The following is a 21,074-nucleotide window of genomic DNA, read 5'->3' as shown; positions in this document are numbered from 1 at the left end:
CACGCGGGGGGGCGTGGCCAGCGGCGGAGCGGAGGCCGGCGCCGAGCGGAGCGGAGTCGGTGCCGCCGCCGCCGCGATGATGAACGCGGATCTGCGGCGGGAGCGCGCCGCCGCCACCTTCCAGCGCGAGCTGCTCACCCACATCCTGGACGGCGGCGCCGAGCGCACCCGCCGCCGCAAGGAGATCGGTGAGGGAGGGCTCGGCGCCGGCGTCCGGCCCCCCCCCCCCCCCGGCTGAGGGGAGCGGGGTCTGTCCGGGCCGCGGGGAGCGGGCTCGGGGGGAGGAGAAGGGTTTAGGAGAGGGAAACTGGGGGTGTGGGGCGGGGAGAGGCCCAAGAGGCGGCTCTGGGACCGGGGTGACCGGGGGGGGGGGGTGTGCAGCGCTGGAGAAAAGCCCCGGGGGGGGTGGGGAGGGAGGAGGCTGTGGGGAGAGGGAGACCCGGGGAGGAGGAGGTCGTGGGGAGAGGGGGAGGCTGCGAGGAGAGGGCTCGCGGGCGGAGGGGGCTGCCTGGAGGGAGCGGTGTTTGTCTGACGGGTTGGAGGGGAGCAGGAGCAGCGTTAAGGCCCTGATCCCCCTCCTCTCCCCTTCTCGGGAAGGGTTTGGGGTGGCCCTGGCAGAGCAGTGTCATTTGCCCCTGTCTTTCCCCTTCCTCCGGAGGGTGGGAGGCAGCTTCCCACCGGCATTTCTCCTGGGCTCTCTCCCCTCCTTTTTCCTTCCTGCTACGCTCGTGCCCAACAGCACAAACATCACCTGCTTCTCTCCCACCGAAATCCTTGAGATGTGAGAGTAATGAAATACCTCCATCCTCCTTCCTTTCCCAGCCGGCGCTGGGGTGGGACTGTCAGAGGCTGCTGTTGTGTAACTTGTGTGCCAAAGGGGACACGGAGTCCGTGGCCTCTGGGCACCTCGGTTTCCAGTTGGCACGGGGGAATAATGGCTGTGCCCTTATGCAAGGGGTTGTATGAGATCAAAGTTCATGATGCGGTCCGATCTGGCAGTAGCGATGGTGATTTCAAGTTGTTATTGAGGGGCCTGCAGGTCTTACATCATTGAATTAACCTCCTGCCCGGTCCAGAGTGCTCCTAACTTAAAATGTGGTTTACGTGTGGAATGAGAGGGTGCCCTGTTGCTAGAGACCCTTTCACCAAGAGCTTTGACTTCTTTCTGGTTTCATTAACTTTTAATTTTATTTTTAATTTTCTGATATTTTTGCCTTGAGGTACAGCAAGTGAAATGCTGAATCGTTTCTCACCCGCTGTCTGTTAAGATTTGTGGAAACTGAGTTTTTCTCTTCTTTCTGTCCCCAGAGGCCTTAGTTATTAATGACCCTGACTTCCAGCACGAGGATTTGAACTTCCTGTCCCGTAGCCAACGCTATGAGCAAGCCATCAGGAAGAGCGCTCTGATGGTGATGAAGTTAAGAGAATACGGAATTGCAGATCCAGAGGAGATCTTCTGGTTTAAAAGGTACCTAACTGTAGAGTTTACTTCTGTTATGTAGTTTGATCATCACCAAGGGTGTTAGAGTTGTGCTTTTTTTCATATACTTGCTGTCCAAGGGAAGCTGAAGACCTGTATGCAAACCCACTGAATTCTTGGCTTCAGTGAATTTCGGGTGAAACCCTGATTTCCTGAATATTCTGTTTTCTTCCATTTTTTACTAGAAATGCGCCATTAATAATTACACCCTTTTTATTATGTACGGTGCAGAAAGTAAAACACGGGACTTGTAATCTGATTCAATTTTTTTTTCCAAAATGAATAAAAAATATACTGAAATATTTTGAATCGGAATAGATCTGATGAGGTTGCAGTTTCTAATGAAATCTCTTAAAGCTGATTACTTCACTTTGCACTTAGACCTAATAAAGTTGCGTTACAGACGTACTTGAAGATTTTCCAAGATAGCTTGTATGTTTCTCGTGTGTAACTGTCTGTCCTGCCTCCCTCCTTCAGGCTCCTGGTGCTGTAGTGGTTCCCTTTGACCTGGAAGATTTTTGTTGTATCTGACCTTTTGTTTGTCTGATAGTACTACCCTTGGATTAAGTTAATAAAAATAAAACTGTCTTTACATCTGAGTTTCATTCCTGCCAGCTTGCAGGGAGCTTGGTTCCTGACTTTGACGTATTTCTCCCCGTAGTTCTATTAAACTCATTCTGATAAAATCAAAGAGAAACTGCTTAATGGAGAGATTGCACAGCTCTAGAAATCTGGACATTAATACTATGAGTATATCCTCTGGCACATTAAATGAACATTGTACATTAAATAATGCACCAGGAGAATCACAAGCCCCCTCTGACGGGGATTGTAGAAAAGCTGTCATTGGCCTCAGGGCATGAATATGGGGACTAGTTAGTTAAAATCATCTCGTCTGCTGTAGTTTTAATTTCACAGAAATTGGTCTATGCTGACCTGTGTCATGAAAGTTCTTGTGGAAGTAATGTAAATGTTCTTTTGAAAATTGGCATTGGTGGACAATGATAACAAGAAAGAAGTTCAGTGACTGTATTCGATTATTCAGGTACTGCATGGCAAAGTTAATTATTAATTTTTCCTACACAAGGATTATTGGAGGTGATAGGGAAGATTCCTCAATTATTTTTATGGAGAAAATGCAGTGAAATCTATCCAATATACCAGATGGCAAATTTCAACAGAGTTTTCAATGGAAATGCTGTCTTTTAGTAGCATTACTGACAATATTTATGAAAATAGGGCTTTTCTGAAGTAGTCAAATGATAGGTTCTGGTTTTGTCTTTCCTTAAACTTATTTGGGAGTCAGCAATTCTTGACTTTAAATGGATGAAAGTTTAGTATTTCATACCAAATAATACTTCGGTATCCTGTGTGATTAGAATAATCAGGTGTGACTAGTCAGAATTCATGATCCAAAATGGACTGAGACAATGAGGAAGGCTTACTATTTTCAGAGTCAATTCTAACTGCAGACATTCAGGATTTTAAAAGATAATTGCAATTACTGTAGACTGACTATAGTTTCCAGTGTCTTCTGTAATAACATGTAGCAGAATGAAGAGCAGTACTTCTTATAAGTGAGGTTTGTTTACTCTAAGAACTATATACTGTTAATATTCTTGATTCAAATTCTTTACAGTAATGTCTGGTGTTTGCAAGGGAGCTGCTTAATAAATGGAAGAAATGAAAGGATTAGTATTTTTTTTATCCTTTGATTTCATTTACATTTTAACACTTATCCCCACTTTCTCACTTGCTGAGTGTCAAAACACTTTTTTTTCTACCGAGTGAGCTCCACCCAACTTGCAAAACTAAGTTTTTTTTCTATTGCATATCCAAGCATGCTAATTGGTGTTAACTAGGAGGGACTTCATTTGTGTAAAAACTGACCTGGAGAAACTGTGTTTGGGCGTACTTGCTTTTCCAAACTGTAAAATTGAATGTATATGGTGTTGTGACATGCCTTGAATGAAGTTTCTGAAATATATTGAAGTACTTGATTCAGATGTCAAGTGGTATTTATTGTGATTGGCCATCAGATTTTTACATATGGAAGCTTAAGATATTTTGCCAATGATCCCTCATGCCTTGTGATGATCCACAAACGGCAGGGACAGATTTATTTACATACGTAATTTTTGAGAATTTTGAGCTAGTTTGATTTCCTGTAGCTTTTGTGTACTACTAGAAGTTCACTAGGTAGCTTTGTATCATGACTGACCAACTTTGTAGCTTGATTTATGAATAGGCCCACGTTAATAAGCATTACATGAATGTGTACTTTCTCTGTGAGAGTTTGTCCTTGCTTCTCATTTTGACACTAAAGTTAGGATCTGGAGTAGCTTTCAGCAAATCAAACCAGAAAAACAGTAGTAGGGGCCCTACTAGCCACTGCCAAATTAATTTTGAAGTGGATGAGTATGACTTAGTGGTTTTTTTATACAGCTAGAAAAGGAATTTATTACCACAGCATCTGTTAACTCTGAAGCCCAGTGGGCACAGATCAGACATACTTCCTGCTCCTTCTCCACTGAGGCGACCCTTCATGCTCTTCATGGAGAGAGTTACCTAAAGAACCTCAAAAAGCTAGAAAAGTTTGCTTGCAGATTTTGCTTTAAGGTAAATGACCCTATTCTGTGACCCAGTTCTGCAGCCTGAGAATGTTTTCAGAATGAACAATTGCAGAAACGCAAACTTTGTTTCTGTTGTACTCTGTTAGCTGACAGATATGCGGTCAAACTGATCTGTCAAATACAAGGGCCTTTTACTGTGTGGGTGGCATTCGTTGCTGTGAAGTCTGGAAAGATTGATATTGCCAAAGTCGCCTATGACTACACATCCTTCTCCTCTAAGTGGTTTTGGAGCTGCAGCTCTGCTCGGGACTCGCTGGTTGTTGTAGCAAGTCTGACTTCAGACCAGCAAGGCGATCGGTGGTCATTGATCAAGTAGCTAGTGCTAGATGCAGCTGGCCGTGTTCCGTCTTGACGTAGCAAAGTTCTTGAACAGTTACACACTGCAGTCTTCGGAGAACAAGTTGTATTGGTAGTGGGAAATGCCAAGTGAGAATGTAGAGAGCAAGGAGTAAGAGTTCAGAGAAAGAAAAAGGAAAGAAAACCTGTTCTGCCTTCACAGGTAGTACTGCTTCCATTTGCCCTGTGTCATGAGGCAAATGAGATTCTCTCTCAAGTTGTTAAAAAGCATGTTACGAAAATCCTAATCATTCGATGTGTAGTATGCAGAGACAAAGATTCTTCTGTAAATTAGCCAGCTTTCGGTTCTACTTTCAGTTTTGTTGATTCAAGGAGCTGTTAAAATGCTGCATGTTTAGTCAGTGAAATAGTATGACCTTCTGACACAGGGATGTTATGAAGTATCTGCTTGAAAAGTGTGATTCTTCTTACTCCTGTACAAGAAGGTGCTAGTTAAGCGTGAAATATCTGGCACTTACGATTAAACTTACTGATAGGCAGCGAAAACTGCTGGTGTGACCTTTAAGATCTTTTTTTCTGGAGCGTTACCTTCAAAGCAGCAGTGTCTGACCTGTTTTTTCTGATGGCAAAGCACGTGCTGCACGAGTTCTTTCACTGGCTCCTGAAAATATGCAGAGGGAGCTGCTCTGAAACGGTGTTTCAAAATCAGCACTCATTGTCTCCCTGTAGGTTTGTCCATTTTGGGCCCAACGAATAGATACTCAGTAAGTGTGTTGTAGGCAGCGAGGAGGTAAAGGGTGCTGCTATTGCTGTATGAGCCTTGGAGTAAAAGGAGAACTCAAGTAGGAAACAAGAATGCTGAAAAATATTCTGCCTCGCTGTCTGTGCGTTTTTAAGCACTTGGTCACCCTGATGACTTTGGTTTTGTAAACATGTGCTGCTGTAGGCAACAGAATATTTTCTGATAACAGAACTGGCTGCCTCGATCCCAAGAACTCTAGACGCTCTGCCTGCACTCACACCAGCTTAAAGCACAGTTAATACATTAATCACCAGTATTAGATTACTTGATGACGATAGTTTTGCTCCTAGAAAAATCCATGGCTCATCCAATCTTGTCCATTTAAAAACCGTTCCATTTAAAAGAAGCGTATTCAACATGCAGTTCGGTGGTGCTGAAGAAGCCTTGTCCTGCTTTCAGTCACCTTAAGGCTGATTTTCACAGTTTGTATAGGGATCTGGTTTTGAATTATCAATTATTTGCTCTCTGCTCCCAGGCACTCATTCCAGGCATGGTGTAAGATGCCAATCACAAATGCTGCTGTAATTTGAAAAGCTATATGCATAGCATCCCCTATGGAGTGCAGGTCTGTTTTGGCAACAAACTCTTAAGTGTTCTCCCTGGGCAGGTATTAATACCTTTAGATGGAAGGATATATTTTCCTTGTAGGTGTCTTGAGCAGATGGGAGGGGTCTCGTATGTAGGTATTCATACAGAGCACTCATTTGTTCCGTTTGTTTCAATTTGAATGGAGTAAGGATTAATGTACAGGAGATGGAAGATGAAAAAAACCTGTTCAGACAGCAGGACGCTGAAGGGAAGATGCTGTCATTTACTGCATAGCTTTTACACAGTGAAACTTTCCAGCCCACTTGTGTCATGGAGCTTGTTTTCATCGGGAATGTACCTGCCTGCCCTTGTGGCTACTAAATTAATAGAGTTTTCTCTCATGAAATAAATTCTGTTTTGGTGAAGCACACCTAAAATGTCTGATTTTCCTTCCATTCCTGCCAGCACTAGTGTGCAACAGTAATGTTAACCAAAGTTGAGTTCCTAGTCTGAAAGCTGATAGAAGCAGCTACAGGTAATACAGAGCTCTTCTGAAAAACACTTGGTCAACTAAGAAGCCTTTTGCTTTTCAATACATAGGACTTCTAGCTAATAATGGCCTAGTTCTACGATACCAGCAGTAATGGGATTTATTCCCACCAAGCCTGAGATGGGGGAGAAAATAATTTGGTTTTCATGTCTTCAGTTTTGAAGTTACCCATGAATCTTCGTAGAATACATTTTTCCACTTACATAGCAACAGCAGGATTGATAGGGTGAGTAAAATGCCTGAAAGAAACATTTATTTCTCCATTAGCATTGCTTCTGATGCCTCTGTATTTGAAGGTTGCTTGTGGGACAGAAAAAGATAGAAATAGGCAACGAGGTTATCTATCTTACACTACAGCTGGAGAAAAGCCTTTCAGGATCACAGTAAGACTGAGATGCAGATCCCTCTATTTCTCTCCTGTAGAACATGCTTGGGCAATTTTCCTGAACCTTTTGGTCTCCACTTCAGCATGTTTCAAAAAACCTTAGAGATCCAAACGACTGATGCTCAGAAGGAGAAGTGGCTGCCTCTGGTCCGTGAAGTCAAGATAATTGGCACCTACGCACAAACCGAAATGGGACATGGTTAGTTTCCTTCAGGGATTGATGGGTAACCTCTTTTCTGTAACTCCAGTTTGTAAATTGATGGTGTTCCTAGGTGAATCTAAAAGGGGAAAGGTCAAATAGTATGGTTAACTGTTGATGTTTCCTACCCTATAGCCAGACAGCTGCTTCATGTCACATGCACAGGGTTAGCTTTGGTCTTTTCCAGAATGCACCTCTGAGCTGATCACTGACTTCATAGCTGTTTACCTTTGTTTTAAGATGAGGGGATTGTTCTAAGCCCTGAGAGTCTGAATTTGAACTGGTTGGAACACGTCTGTCAACAGTACTGTGGTTTTTATTTCTATTTTTGCCTGAATTTGGGGTCTGTCTAGCTCCGTTCTTGTTTATGCAGGCTGATGATGAACCAGGTCAGAAGTATACCTTTAGATGCAATGTAGCAGGGTGAGATTGCACAGTTTTGTTTTTGAAAGTAAGGTATGCTTTGCCCCAAGCACTTTTCTTCCAGATGCTACTCCATTGCAGCTGTACAACTTCATGGAAAGATCTTGGTTTCAAAGAAGAAAAACGTCTTATTTCTACTGTTGTTGAAAACGTCTTGCACTTCTTCAGGTGGAAGGAGGTTTAATGGATCAGAACACAACCTTTTAGCCCAGAACTGGAATTATGGCTGTTAAATACCAGCAAGAATAGTTTAACTAACCAAGGACTCCAGTGCTTGTTCTTGCATCTAAACTTGGAAAGCGTGATACGTACAAGTCTGGACAATTTTCATAAGCCAGATGGTGATGCTGATTGTCTGGCTGTTCAGTTACAGCTACTTACGGTAGCTGAAATGTTTGTAGAAGATGCAACGGAGGAAGTCCTGTCATCTGTTCTGACTGGGAGAGATGGAATGAGCAAACCTAGCTCAATGGCAGAAGCTAAGAGACAACTGGATGGCAACAATAAATGCCTGCTAACCTTCTTTGCTTTTCACACAAACTTCTTTAAATCAGACACATATCCACACCAGAGTGATTTGTTTTACTTGCTATTTCACATTAGATCATTGCACCTTCTTGCCTGCTGATGGTCTGGTTTGCTTGTAGTTCTTATGTTTTTTGATGGTAGAATGAGTATTCTGACACTTAATAGAAACAATATAGTGATAGTATGGTGAAGTAAATATGCTTTCTACATTGAATAATTAAAATGCAACCGTTTGGCATTCGTGCTGTGAATGTTGAGTATCTAACTTCTTCATTGGTAAAGCTTCTGCAGTAATTGTCACTAAGGTCTGCTTAATTTAATCCTGGTGTTTAGAAACTGGTGATGGGGAGCCAGACCTCTGGATTATTGAACTGAATCCTAGCCTGGATGGCTAGTTACTCAGTTTTATCTTAGTGAGTACCTACTTGGTAGCCTGTCTGGATTTTAACCTATTCCATAGTGAATAAGTCTTTCAGAAAAAAAGTAAAAGAAAGTAGAAGCACAAATAGCACAGGGCTGAAAAGGAGACAGAAAGGAGTAATGAAAATACTGTACTGTTTCTACCTGGTTTATAGCTGTTGCTAGTAACTAGGATTGCCTTTCAGTCTTTGACTGTCAGCTGTGTACCTCTCACTGGTACTGAACTTGGCCCCCCTGCTGAGCTTGGTCACTATTCACTCAGAAAGCTTAGAAAACATTGCTGTTGGGTTTATAGATGGTTGCATTTATTTGTAGGTGCCTGAGAATATCAGAGGAAAGAAATACAGTTCTTGGGGAGCTCCAGAGATAGAGCTAGTTCATATTAATGTGTGTTTAGAGGTGACACAAGAATGCATTCTGCCCACTTTGATAAGAATGCTGACTGAGTTTGAGCTAAGCTCAGATCAGTGCTCTTTTCCCTCTCATGTAAATATATATTCCTATTAAAGACCAATTACATTATTTCAAAAATAAATGTGCCAGATGGACAGCCTTTGTGCAGAAGGTACTGATCCTCAATCTACATCCCAACTATTGTAATACTCAAAGCTCTCAATATTTAAAGATTTAACTAAGCATTTAATTCTTTATATCAAAAAACTTAATAGACCAATTAACTGCGTAACAATGGTGTTTGACAGAACTTGGAGAAAGAATAGTTCTAATGAAACATGTTAAATTGGAGAGACTTTCTGTTGATGATTTACAGATTGAAAAGTGTTGGCTTTCTTGCCAAGTTGTTTATGTTCACAACTTTGACACATGCAGAGCACTGTCCTTTTCTTAAAGAGCTTTTAAAAATAGCAAAAGTTGAAGGGAGTTGAGCTGGAATGTAATATACACCAGCTGTGTCTAATCTTTTTAATTAAAAAAGTGAAGTAGATAGTACAGACAGTTAGGAATTCCCTTTTATTAAAAAAGAAAGTTCAGTGAAAACCTGGCTCGTTCAGCTGGATAAACTGGGACTTCTACCAGGTTCTACCCTCAAACTGTGGGAGGTGGGGAGAAAAGCAGACTTCGTAGCTTGGGGTGAAGGCTCACTTTACCTAGCCAGATCACATCTTCAGCAAACTGATATTCTGACTCGGCCCCTTTCATATAGGTATGAGCTGGTTTCCAAACCATAGTGAAGGTCTGGTCTTTCTTTTGGCTTGGATAAATCATTTTTATCAGTAGTGGTGCATCAAAAATGTTGCAAATGCGTTTCATGTATAATTAGAAAGAAATGCATTACAACATATTTATTTTGGAGTAAGTGTAATTTTTTTATTATTCAGGCCTGAGAAAAGGACAGTGCTCTGGCTTTCTAAAATACACTTGCTAAATTCTGATTTACGCATGAATCATTTTTTTGTCTTTTTGTCTCTTCCTGAATCTTCACCATCAATCCTCATGCTTGCTTCCCTCCCATAACATTGCCTTCACACTCCCATCCCATGACACTTTTTCACAGCTTCGTTCATCGTGGACGGCCTGAGCCTCTGGATCTTCATCTGGGCATGTTCCTCCCCACCCTTCTCACCCAGGCAACCCCAGAGCAGCAGGATCGCTTCTTCATGCCTGCCTGGAACCTGGAGATCATTGGCACTTATGCCCAGACTGAAATGGGCCATGGTACAGTACATTCACTAAATGCTATTTCTAAGAACAGCTTTGTGTACAAAGGATTCCCCTGCCTGGGAAAAATGGTGTGTGTTTACCCCATGGTCTTTACACATGCAGTTGTGACTATAGGGAAGTGTGGATTGCCTCTGAAATTTTTAATAGGTCATTAGGCCACACACTGCTTGCCCCTTTTTTTCTCTCCTATGGGAGAGTTTGGTGTCTGTAGTTCTGTATAGGAGCATACTGAGTGCTCCTCTTGTGCCATTCGAACCAGTATAGATTATTCCGTATGGCTATGGTGATGTCACTTTGACATCTGTTCATTTCTGCACTTACCATTCTTTCCAGTGTGATTTCTGCTTTGCTCTACTTAATGTTCAGTGTGAAGACAAAAGGACAGAGCTTTAAGGTACAGAAAGAGATGCCAAAACCAGTAAGAGTTGCTTGTCACCTTGGGACTGACCTTGGATCAGAGAACGCCTGGATGACTTGGTTCCAATACTTATGTTTAGTGGGAGCTTTGTTCCCCCAGTTCACTCCCATGTGTTCTTTTTAATTGACCATGAAATGTTTTTGGTTTTTTTTAATTCTCTGTCTCAAGTAAACTTTGTTCTTTGTTGCTATTCCTTTGCTTTCGAGGTTTGAAATGCATTTTTGATAATTCCAGCAGTATTGTGATTGCAATACTTTTGATCCGAGTTTCAAAGGGAAGATATGTCTTGGGAAACTTTAATTTTGACATCCAGGAGTTGCAGATGAGAATTATTTTCTAAAAATGAGCAGGATTCACCTTTGTGCTGAAATGAAATGTAGAGACTGTATGAAGCATAAAGTAACTGCAAGTCTGTGGAGAATCTCTGGCAACTGGTGGGGTTTGAGGATCCTTTACCAGCAAAGTCAGTCTGTTTTAAGCTGCCTGTGGAAGTCTACCATTAACTCCGTGCTTTGGAAATGTGGTTGCATCAAGGCGATATCCTTTTTCATGTTGAAGCTCTTGCGTAGAGTCACTGGCTCTGTCTTGCTCTGTCAGTCCAGACCGAGGAGTGTTCACAGCTTGTCTAGTTTAAACAAGTAGGCCTGGTGATTTTTTTATTTTAATGCATGCAGGGACAATGCCATTGCTGAGACAGGTGTGTGTGAAGTAAAGAGCTGGGGGCAGAAGACAAAGACTGTTCCTGCAATTGTTACCTTCATCTTTTTGCAGTCTCTTCATCTACCTGCATCAGTACCCTAGCATACGCGTGACATTGCCTGCTGTCTTGGAGCTGTGGATGCTCTCGTTTGGGATAAACTGCTCCATCAAGTGAGGAGAATGTAGGCTTGATGAGGGAATGAAGCGATGGCAGGCACTACTTATTTCTCTTGTGGCTGAAAAGTGTATGATTTTTATTTTGAAATTTAATCAGACTGCAGCTTTAGTGAAATCCAGGTGAGCGTGTTTTTTTGGACCTTTTCAACTGAGAAAGGGCTTCTGGTGTGTAATACCAAAAAGGTGTCAGATTGGAGGTGCTTGGAAAACTAGTCTTAGACCACTGGGACAAAAACCAACAACATGTTTTCTGAAAATTGGCCTCAGGTCCCAGAATGTGGTCTGACTGTCACATGTTCTTCCTTAATTGGTTGATATTTAGTCCTTTATATAGACCAAAAGCAAAGTTAGAACGTGTACATCACTACTGGAGTTCAACTTTGCATTGTCTAGTTCTGTCCTTGTCTCTGTTTTGTGACTGACTTTCTGCCAAAACAATGTTTGCTTATTTTCAGGAACTCATCTTCGGGGTCTAGAAACTACAGCTACTTATGACCCTGCTACCCAGGAATTCATCCTCAACAGCCCCACTGTGACCTCCATTAAGTGGTGGCCAGGTGGACGTAAGTGCATCACTGTGTCTAAATCTGGAAGATGTATGGAAAAACGTAGGGAGGTGATGTCCTGTGTATTTTATCTACAGAACGAGGATTGAAAGTTGGCTGAAAGATGGTTACTCTTGCACAACAAGTAACAGACTTATCAGAGCCTACCAAAACTTGTGATTGTCTGTGTGCTTTGAATAGTTTCTCAGAATCATTCACACTGTATGTATTTGGTGTAATTATTTTGATTGGTTGTATCAAAATCTTTGTGCTTCCTTCAGCTCCACTGACACGTTTGCCACCGACTTGGTATTGTATAGTCAGGATAATCATATTGTGCAACTTTCATGGACTTGAGCAACACTGTCTAGCTGTAGAATTTGGATGATAACCAGTGTTGTATATCAGGTTTTCTAACACATGATATGGCTAAAGTAATCTCAGATCCTGCTTTAAGGAAAGAGATTCTGTGTATTTAAGTATGTTGAGTGGCTTTTTTCCTTCTGACTCGCGCTCCTTTTGCAGTTGGAAAGACGTCGAACCACGCCATTGTTCTGGCTCAGCTCTACACACAGGGCCAGTGCAAAGGGCTGCATGCCTTCATTGTTCCTATACGGCAGCTGGGCACCCATGAACCTTTGCCAGGTAAAAATCGGTGTTAAGGGTTTAGCACTCATGGAATACGTTAGATCTGTTTCTCTTCAGCTATGTACAGCTGCATGTGTCTTGTTAAGGTACATGGCTTATTTCTTTAGCTGATTTCAGTGAGTAGATGGTAGGTCACAGGGCTTGAAGGAGTTTTTCTTATGACTGAACTACCACTAAATCATCTTTCTTGTCACACTTCCAGTGTGAAGGTTAGTTTGGTATTTGATTCTGTCCCAGTGTTTCCCAGCTCTGCATTCTGTGAGACGGCGTGTCCTTCAGCTTTCAGAAAGGGAAGGAATACCTTTCATCCTTCTCTAGCTAGAAGCGAGCTGGATGATCTTTAGAGGCAGCTCCCCAGTGACTGGATAGTAGGACTGCATGTAAATTATGAAGATCCCTGTGTTTAGATGTCCACTTCTCCATCAAAGACGTTAAGGTCCTAGTTGGCTGTTACTCCTAACAATGCCAAGACTTGCTAGAAAACTAAATAGTCACTTTATTGTAGAAGGCTTGAACCTCTCATCTAGTGTGTAGTTTCCATTTCTTAATGCAGGCGGCTTTGTCTGTGGCAGGTATTACAGTGGGTGACATTGGACCGAAATTTGGTTATGATGAAATGGATAATGGCTACCTGAAAATGGACAACTTCAGAATTCCTCGGGAGAACATGCTGATGAAATATGCCCAGGTAAAGCACTGAATTTCAGCATATGCTGTTAGAAATGGACATTTCAAATGCTTCTGTGTGGTTAAATAGTGTACCAACAAGATTGTAGATTGCTTGTGAGTGCTCTTTGAGTTGGGAGCTTGAGATGTGAACATGTAAAAGGGAAGAAACATTAAAAATCAACAAGCTGGGTGCCTTTTTTTTTTTTTTGGTAGGTTGAACCAGATGGCACCTATGTGAAACCAGTTAGTGACAAGCTGACCTACGGGACCATGGTGTTCATCCGCTCCTTCATTGTAGGCGATTCAGCTCGCTCCCTGTCCCGGGCTTGTACCATTGCCATCCGCTATAGCGCAGTGAGACACCAGTCTGAGCTAAAGCCAGGGTAAGTGCAGCGGAGTGAAAGAGCAGCCTAAGTGCTGAGGGAAGAGGGTCAGTGGTTGATGTTGTTTGCTTTGGCACTTGATAGTGTCAAAACACTGTTTCACCCTGGAACGTGAGTAATCTTTCATTCTTGACTGCCAAAATGCCTTCCGCCTGCCAGAGGCTTTTGCTGTATGGCCTTAGATAGTCTGGCGTGATACGGGTGCAGCTTGTATCGTCCAACTGGAGAAGCAACTTAGAGTTGAATAGGACTTCACAGCAGTTTGCTAGCCACTGACTGACTCATCTGTGTTTTGCTCTAGGGAACCAGAACCCCAGATCTTGGATTATCAGACCCAACAATACAAGCTCTTTCCTCTCCTGGCAACAGCATATGCTTTTCACTTTGTGGGAGCCTACATAAAAGATACCTATCATCGTATTAGTGGAGACATCAATGAAGGGGATCTGAGTGAGCTGCCAGAGGTACTGTGTTGTCTGATTTTATGTAAGGTTTATTTACAGCATGGGACAGAAAGCATCAAGCCGTTTTGGCTTTCACTCATGCGATGTTGTGTAATTCTTCAGGTTCGGAGATCTCAAGCTCCACATGTGCTGATGATGCTAGGGTTGTAAAATGTCGCTTTTCGGTTAGGGATTCTGTCTGAGAGCCTAATGTGACAATAGCCAATTGAAAACAGTCTTGGACATAATGTGTAGAGACAGAAAGGATGGGGTACGCAGAAGAAATCTGTGTGTACAGAGGCTTTCATGTGGATAGCTTGGCTCAGGAAAGAGTCCTTACAGGAAAAACAAGACCCTGTGGGACACTGGAAGGATTGACTCTACTTTTTTCTGGGAGCTGCAGTACTTAACACATATGTGTGCAAGCTAACAAGGGAAACTAAAAAATCTAAACTGGCTTTGATTTTGTCCATCAGCTCCATGCACTGACAGCAGGGCTGAAGGCCTTCACTTCCTGGACTGCCAATGCTGGTATTGAGGAGTGTCGGATGGCATGTGGTGGGCATGGCTACTCTCGCTGCAGTGGCATTCCTGACATCTATGTCACATTCACCCCGTCCTGCACCTATGAGGGAGAAAACACAGTCATGATGCTGCAGACAGCTAGGTATGGTAGCTTCTGTCCAGAGACATTCTTGCCTTGGTATTGCGATCTTTGTAGCTGAAGTGATGAGCAGCAGAGTGTCCCATATTGCCATGAAACTGGTCTCATGTTTCTGTCCCTTGCCCTATTTTTGACAGAAAAGTATATGCCTACAACTGTTCTTTGCTAGTCTGACCCTAGGAAAGATGACTTCTCTCCATTCAAACAACTTGTGAGTAAGAGTTGCTATTTGTTGTCTGTTTTCAGGTTCCTTGTTAAAAGCTACACCCAAGTTAGTTCTGGGCAGCCGGTTACTGGCATGGTGTCCTACCTTAACGATCTCTCCAGGCAACGCATTCAGCCACAGCATGTGGCTGCTAGAAGTGTGACTGTGCGGATCAATGATCCAGTCAGCTTGGTAGAGGCCTACAAAGCACGTGCTGCCCGGTGAGTTCACGCTCCATAGAGTGAGCCAAGCATCGATAAAATTGTGTGTCTTGGGAGATGGTAGCGATGTGCTGCCCTGTTAACATTAGATTCTGAAGATGTGGTTTGCAAAGCTTTGCTCTGTGTGTTTCTTTCAGGAAGTGACATGCTTTAATAGGTTGGGTCAGTGTTAAGTGCTTTGAGGTTACAAGAGGCTACATACAGCCTACGCGTAGCCTAGTTGCTCTGCTCCGTTCCATTTTGAAATACCTCTTCCTCATTTAAATGTAAAGTATGTTCAAGTATACACATACCAACACTGTTGAAACTGCTCAGAGATCTATCTGGAGAGAAACAATCCTGATATTAAAGCCTGTTGCGAAGGAAGTGTGAGAGTAGGACAGATACCTACACGTAAGTATTCGAGCACTGCCTATGTGCTGTCAAATGTCTGACCCCTCTGTAGCTGTGTTCTAGCTGCAGCAGTGATGATAGGGGTTTTAGAGCCACAACTGCTCACTCCAGGCAATGTATTCAGTTGTGGCACATGGCCTCTGAGGAGTTCTGATGTGTTAGACTGAAACTCATATGAATTCAGTGTACATAATCTTGTTAATGTGGTGTTACTGCATAACCTATTTCTCTTCCTCTTATGCAATAGGCTTGTAGAATCTGCAGCAAAGAATTTGCAAGCTGAGCTGAACCACAGAAAGAGCAAGGAGGAAGCCTGGAACAGAACTTCTGTTGATCTTGTGCGAGCATCTGAGGTCAGCTATGCACCTGATAAAGAAATATGGTATAAGAGCTTCTCATCTCTTCGTGAACCTGATTCACCTTCCTTTCATTTCTTACAGGCACACTGTCACTATGTGATAGTGAAGCTTTTCACAGCGAAGCTGTCTGAGATCACTAATGCAGCTGTCCGTGCTGTCATGACTGAGCTGTGTCTCCTGTACGCACTGTATGGGATCAGTAAGAACACAGGGGATTTCTTGCAGGTTGGTGCCTTTCTCCAACACTTTAAATCTCTAGAGCTAGAGCATTGTTTGCAAAGATGCCTTAAATGAAAGTTGTGTGAATGCTTAGGCATAAGGGCTTGGCTGTTGACTTCCAGAAGGCCATTAGCAGTGCAGGTCTGGTGGAAGGCTCTTGTCACATTTCCCTTGTGATCTGCCAGAAGCAGAGCTGGATGATAAATGGTGACACAGCATCTGTCTAGGTTAGCCTAAAGGTTTTCCAGTTGGTGACCAGGTGTTGTATGTTAAAAAAACAAGGAGTTAATAAAGGAGATGTAAGTTAGACATGCTCTGAGAGCTGTATGCATTTGTGAATTAGTGCACAAAAAGTGGATATTGTACTCCAAATCTTAACCCGTCCTTCAGTGAATAGATTTAAATTGTCAGGTATTACTTTTTTCTCTTCATTCTTTCAGTTTGAGAATACATTTGTGCAGTAGTGTTTTGTTTTGTCTTCAGACAAATGTGGTATGTTTTGTCTTCCCATTCTCCTCTTTGCTGCTTACCAAAAAAGTTCCCCGAAACCAGGAAGAATTTAATAGACACACATGCATGTTCTTCAGGAAAACTTGCTACTGAAGTTAACATCCAGGCACTCTGAAGAATGCGTCTCCCATCAAAGACTGAACAGCTAGGCAGTATGCTGGGCTGTGTTAGGCATCTCCTTTTGCTTGTACACTGTGGCAAACTGCCAATATGATTACTTAGCACTTAGGAAAAAAAAAGCTAGTGTTTTATGAACTGCAGCATTTTTGTGAGGGGGAAGGCTGACCTGTGTTAGACCATAGGGGAAGGGAAGGTTCTTGCAACTTGTGTGCTCTTCTGATAATCTTTTCTTTTTCTTCCCAAGGCGGGTATTCTGACTGATGCCCAAGTTATTCAAGTGAACCAACATGTGAAAGAGCTCTTGGCTATAATTCGTCCCAATGCAGTAGCACTGGTAGACTCCTTTGACTTCCATGACGTTCATCTTGGATCTGTGCTTGGCCGGTATGATGGCAATGTCTACGAGAACATGTTTGAGTGGGCAAAGAAATCCCCACTGAACAAAACAGAGGTAAAGAAACTTTCTTTGTCTTTAGGTTATATGTGTCCAGAGAAATAACCCAATTCAGGGTTTTTTTAATTTTCATCCAGTGATCTCAGCATGTAATTGATGAAGGGGGGAGAAAAGTCAGTAGTGGTGATGGACCAAAACTAGCAACCTACTGCTCCTCTGTTTTCAGTGTATTTTCTTCAGTTACTCTCCCATGTGTACCTCATGTGCATCCCTGTGGGATACTTTTGAGCTTCTCAATTGAGGGAGGAAATCATACTCTACCTAGAGAAACAATTGAATAAACTCATTGAAATTAAAAGAAATTATCACTTGCTCTTAATTCTGCATAGTGACAGTAGCTGTGAAAGCCTTGCCTGTTTTCTGGCAAATCTTTTAGTGCCTGCAGACAGTAGTAGTGACTGGAGAAGAAAATAAATTGCTCTCCTGTAGTACTTAAGTGTCAGGTGTTGCATTGTCTGCCCTAAGGCTGTAGTTACAGCTGAGCTAATGAAAGAAATTGTGTTGAGAAGAGTCAGTGTCCCTCCTCCATCAGCCAAAACAGAGCTCTAAACCCTGTCTTGGTGGCCTTTACTGCCTTTATTTGATTTGGACAGACTATGTGCTATGATGGGCTGCCAGAAACCGCAACTGTAGTTAAACCCCACCAGAACTTGCTCAGTTTTTGTGCTTCTGAAGTCAGTGGGGCTCAGGAGCTTCCTTACAGTCCCCTTAGGAGACCTCTGCCAGTTTTCTTCAAATTAAAATGCCAAAGAATTGTCTGTGTGTTGCCTAAGATGTCTTGCATTCTTTTTTTCTTACAAGAAAAGTAATGGGGAAGCTATTTGTTTTGGCTTATATTCTCATCCTTTGAGACTCAAATACAGGACTTAGCAGGCTCTTCTTAAATCCCTGGAGTGCCTCTGATTCAGATTTTCTTAGTATAAAAACACTGCAAGGTGTAAAGAGCTGGAACTGTTTTAAAGCTCAGGCCTGACCCTGTTGTAATCACTGTCTTGTCCTTTTACAGGTTCACGAGTCTTTCCACAAACACTTGAAGCCGATGCAAGCCAAGCTGTGAAGCCTGCTGTTTTGTTGGTTTTTTTTTTAAACACACACTTTTCCTGACCTGAAAACTGGGTGTTTGCATCCTTTCTTCAGGCACCTAAATCAAACCTTTCAAATCCTGGTAGCTGTAGGACAGTGAATAATTGTAGCCTTTCTTTCCACTTTTATAAATCGAGGTGGTGTTTGGGGAAAGTGCATAGGGATTGATGCCTGGTTTTAAAGTGCAATTATAATGGTAAAATTAACCTTCTAAAAATCTGGGAACCCATTATGGATTCATACAAGGATTGCTTTTGTGAAGCTGCTAACTAGAGAGGTTACTGTCAACTGGAAAGGTAACAGGATTTTACTACTAAGTAGTTAACAGCCTTCAGGCAATAGCTTCTAATGAGCAGTTACTTCCTCCCCCTGAAAAGCATCAATGTCTTGATTTTTATTTTTATTTTAAATTAGCACCACCTCTCCTTTTTTGGCAAATATTTATGCTATCCAAAGCGTAGTTTTGTGCATGTGGCACTATTTTTGTGGTGTAGCTGAGAAGTAAATGCCCATCCTTTTCTGGAGCTCTGCTTCATTCCTCTTTCCAGAAGACATCTTCATGTTTTCCAGTACATCCTTCCTTGACTGCCCTGCAGAAACTCCTTTTCCCTGTGTGCCATCTCCAACACTGGCACCTTACTCTTTGTTCACAGGAAGTCAAAGGAGAATATAGTGATGCTGCTCTGAGGGGGAGGAAAAAAACAAGTAGTAATCATCAGCTAGGTACTGATTATAGATGTTTTGCCCTTCCTTTAACGCTTAGTATTTTTGTAGCAGTATCTCAAAGCACTTTACAAATGTTAATTGTGGTGATTTGATGCAAAAAAACACATGCAGTGGTAGAAAGTGCAAATTTGACCTGAAATGATGAAGCCAGTATTTGAGGGCAGAAATCAATTGACCGAAGTCCTCGGGTCTTCAGAGTGTTCTGGGCTGTTCTTCTGGTTTTCAAAAGCATTCTGCAAGAAAATGTCAATCCCAAGTGAAGTGTCCAGATTTTTCTTACCCATTCATTTCCAAGGAGCTTTCTGATTTGCCTAATTTTGTTTTCATATTGACTTGGAACTTGCACTGTGCTGTCTGGATTTAACAGGTGAAAGATTTAGCTTTAACACAACCTCCTGCTGCCCAGTAAAGTCGGTGCAACTACAACTAAGCAAAACCATTGCTGTTTTTCAACACCAGTAACCCTGTCCAGTAACAATAAAACCTGTCTTCACAACAGATAAGAGCAACTTTGAGCTTAAAATGGTAAGAAGCTTCAGCAAAAACCCAAATCCTGCTGTTCCGAGGCAACATCTGAGAAGCTGGTTTTCTGACAGCTTTGGTACCTGTTAGTCTCTAACTTTGCATCAGTGTTCATGGATGAGTTTTTCCTGGCACTAACAACGATCAGACACAATGTTTGGCTCCACATGCTGAACAGAAAGACCTGTTTGATTTTTAAATAAAGTAATCAGACTTACCTTTTGGCTGCTGAGTCTTTCAGGTCGAATGGAACCACTGCTGTTCAGGCTACCAAAGGTGGCAAAGGCCTTTGCCTTCCAGTTATTCGATAGAGCAGAGTGCTGACCTAGGGAGGGATGGTGGAGGAGCAGGTTAAAAATATGTTAATGAGAACAATGCTAGCTAATTGTATGTACAGATTTAATAAATTAAAAAAATGTGTTTTCAGACAACATGTCTTTCATGTATTTCATTCGGTGGATCTCGCTTACGGATGAAGTAGAATGAAGTATTCAAAAGATGGCTTTTTCAGAGACACCGCTGCTTGAGCTTGCTGCTCTCAACCAGGAGATGTAAGGTTTCATTTTTCCTGCCATCCTTATAAGAATTCCTACAAGAATCCACCTTCAATTAGTTGGATTTTATTTGTCTTATTTCTAATCTGACCTTTCTGGCTCTGCAGATTTTTAGAGCAGTCTCTGGTGCCGCTCATAACCATGGCGGGGATGGGAGAAGCAGCTGGCAGAGAGGGAAGCTGCCTGTGCCAGGTTGCTCGGTATTGTTACGGATCAGCTGCCAGCAAAAGCTGATCACTGCCAACAGCAAAGACTTAACAATACTGTTTTGGCAGAAGCAGCTTTAATTCATAGAACCTATTTCTTTAAAATTGTTTCCCCCTGATTTTTTGGAGTAGGTGGTGATGTCATGGCAAGTGCTGAACTTCCTTGCTATCGGTCAGGACATTGCATGCTTTTTTTCATCTTGCTGCTGTTGGCTGTGATACCTGCATGCCACAACCTGGTATGACTTGCCGTGTCTCCTGATCAGCAAACGGTGTTTCAGCTCTGTCAAATGGTGCTGCATCCTTCCTGGGACTTGTTGATCTTTTGACAAAACCTGATGGTAGCATTTCCACTATTGTTGAGCCTCTTCTGCTTGAGTACAAGCGGTGACACTTGTAAGCTACACTCTTCTCTTGGAAGAGTACTGAAGCGAGTGGTCTGCGGCCATGGTTTCCAGTCAGATTTGAACAATGGACCCTCAGAAATGCCGCCTTTTGGTGCAGACTTCAGAAGCAGCCCATGTTCCCATGCGGACTGGCAGCATGCGTGGTGAAAGCTGCTGGTAGATGGGGCCGCAGGTTAAAATCTCAAAAGCAGACATTTCCCCAGGGATTTTCCGGCAGTAACAACTCGAGTACAAACAGAGCAGGAGCAGGGCTGGCTTTCTCCCACACCCCGCTTTGGGTAAGTGTGAGCTTTATTTTTAACCTCAGCTTGTCATGTTTCCGGTTAGCTGTTTCAGCAGTGCCAGGGCACCTTGCTGCAGCGACCACTGGGCTGAGGTTTGCTAGATCTTCCATCTTCGGAGCAACGGTCAGTCGTTAAAGTTCATCTGCTGAACCGACCCAGGTGGGCTGCAGCGGGGGCAGAGGCACATGCGCTGCCGGGCGGGCTGTGCCTTCACCGCTGCTCCCAGGCGCTCCGTGGCCC

General features: G+C 42.8%; 1 protein-coding gene across 3 annotated transcripts; it reads left to right on the top strand.

Moving 5' to 3' along the window:
* The first annotated feature begins 13 nt into the window (after positions 1-13).
* On the top strand, positions 14-19,814 carry ACOX1 (acyl-CoA oxidase 1). 3 transcript variants are annotated; one of them, XM_075441263.1, is made up of 14 exons: positions 14-188; positions 1,309-1,468; positions 9,759-9,919; positions 11,675-11,782; positions 12,290-12,409; positions 12,985-13,100; positions 13,295-13,464; positions 13,766-13,928; positions 14,384-14,574; positions 14,818-14,997; positions 15,638-15,743; positions 15,831-15,974; positions 16,843-17,049; positions 18,059-19,814. In XM_075441263.1, the coding sequence occupies exons 1-14, from the start codon at positions 77-79 to the stop codon at positions 18,107-18,109; spliced, it is 1,989 nt and encodes a 662-aa protein (XP_075297378.1). In that variant the 5' UTR covers positions 14-76; the 3' UTR covers positions 18,110-19,814. The 3 variants fall into 3 exon arrangements, with proteins under 3 accessions (XP_075297378.1, XP_075297379.1, XP_075297381.1); XM_075441264.1 differs by lacking the exon at positions 9,759-9,919 and adding an exon at positions 6,714-6,874; XM_075441266.1 differs by lacking the exons at positions 14-188; positions 1,309-1,468 and adding an exon at positions 6,785-6,874.
* The last annotated feature ends 1,260 nt before the right edge of the window (positions 19,815-21,074 follow it).

Source organism: Opisthocomus hoazin, chromosome 21 (assembly GCF_030867145.1).
Source record: "Opisthocomus hoazin isolate bOpiHoa1 chromosome 21, bOpiHoa1.hap1, whole genome shotgun sequence".
NCBI lineage: Eukaryota > Metazoa > Chordata > Aves > Opisthocomiformes > Opisthocomidae > Opisthocomus > Opisthocomus hoazin.
Note: the sequence above shows the minus strand (reverse complement) of the source record. Positions and strands in the feature narration are given on the sequence as shown.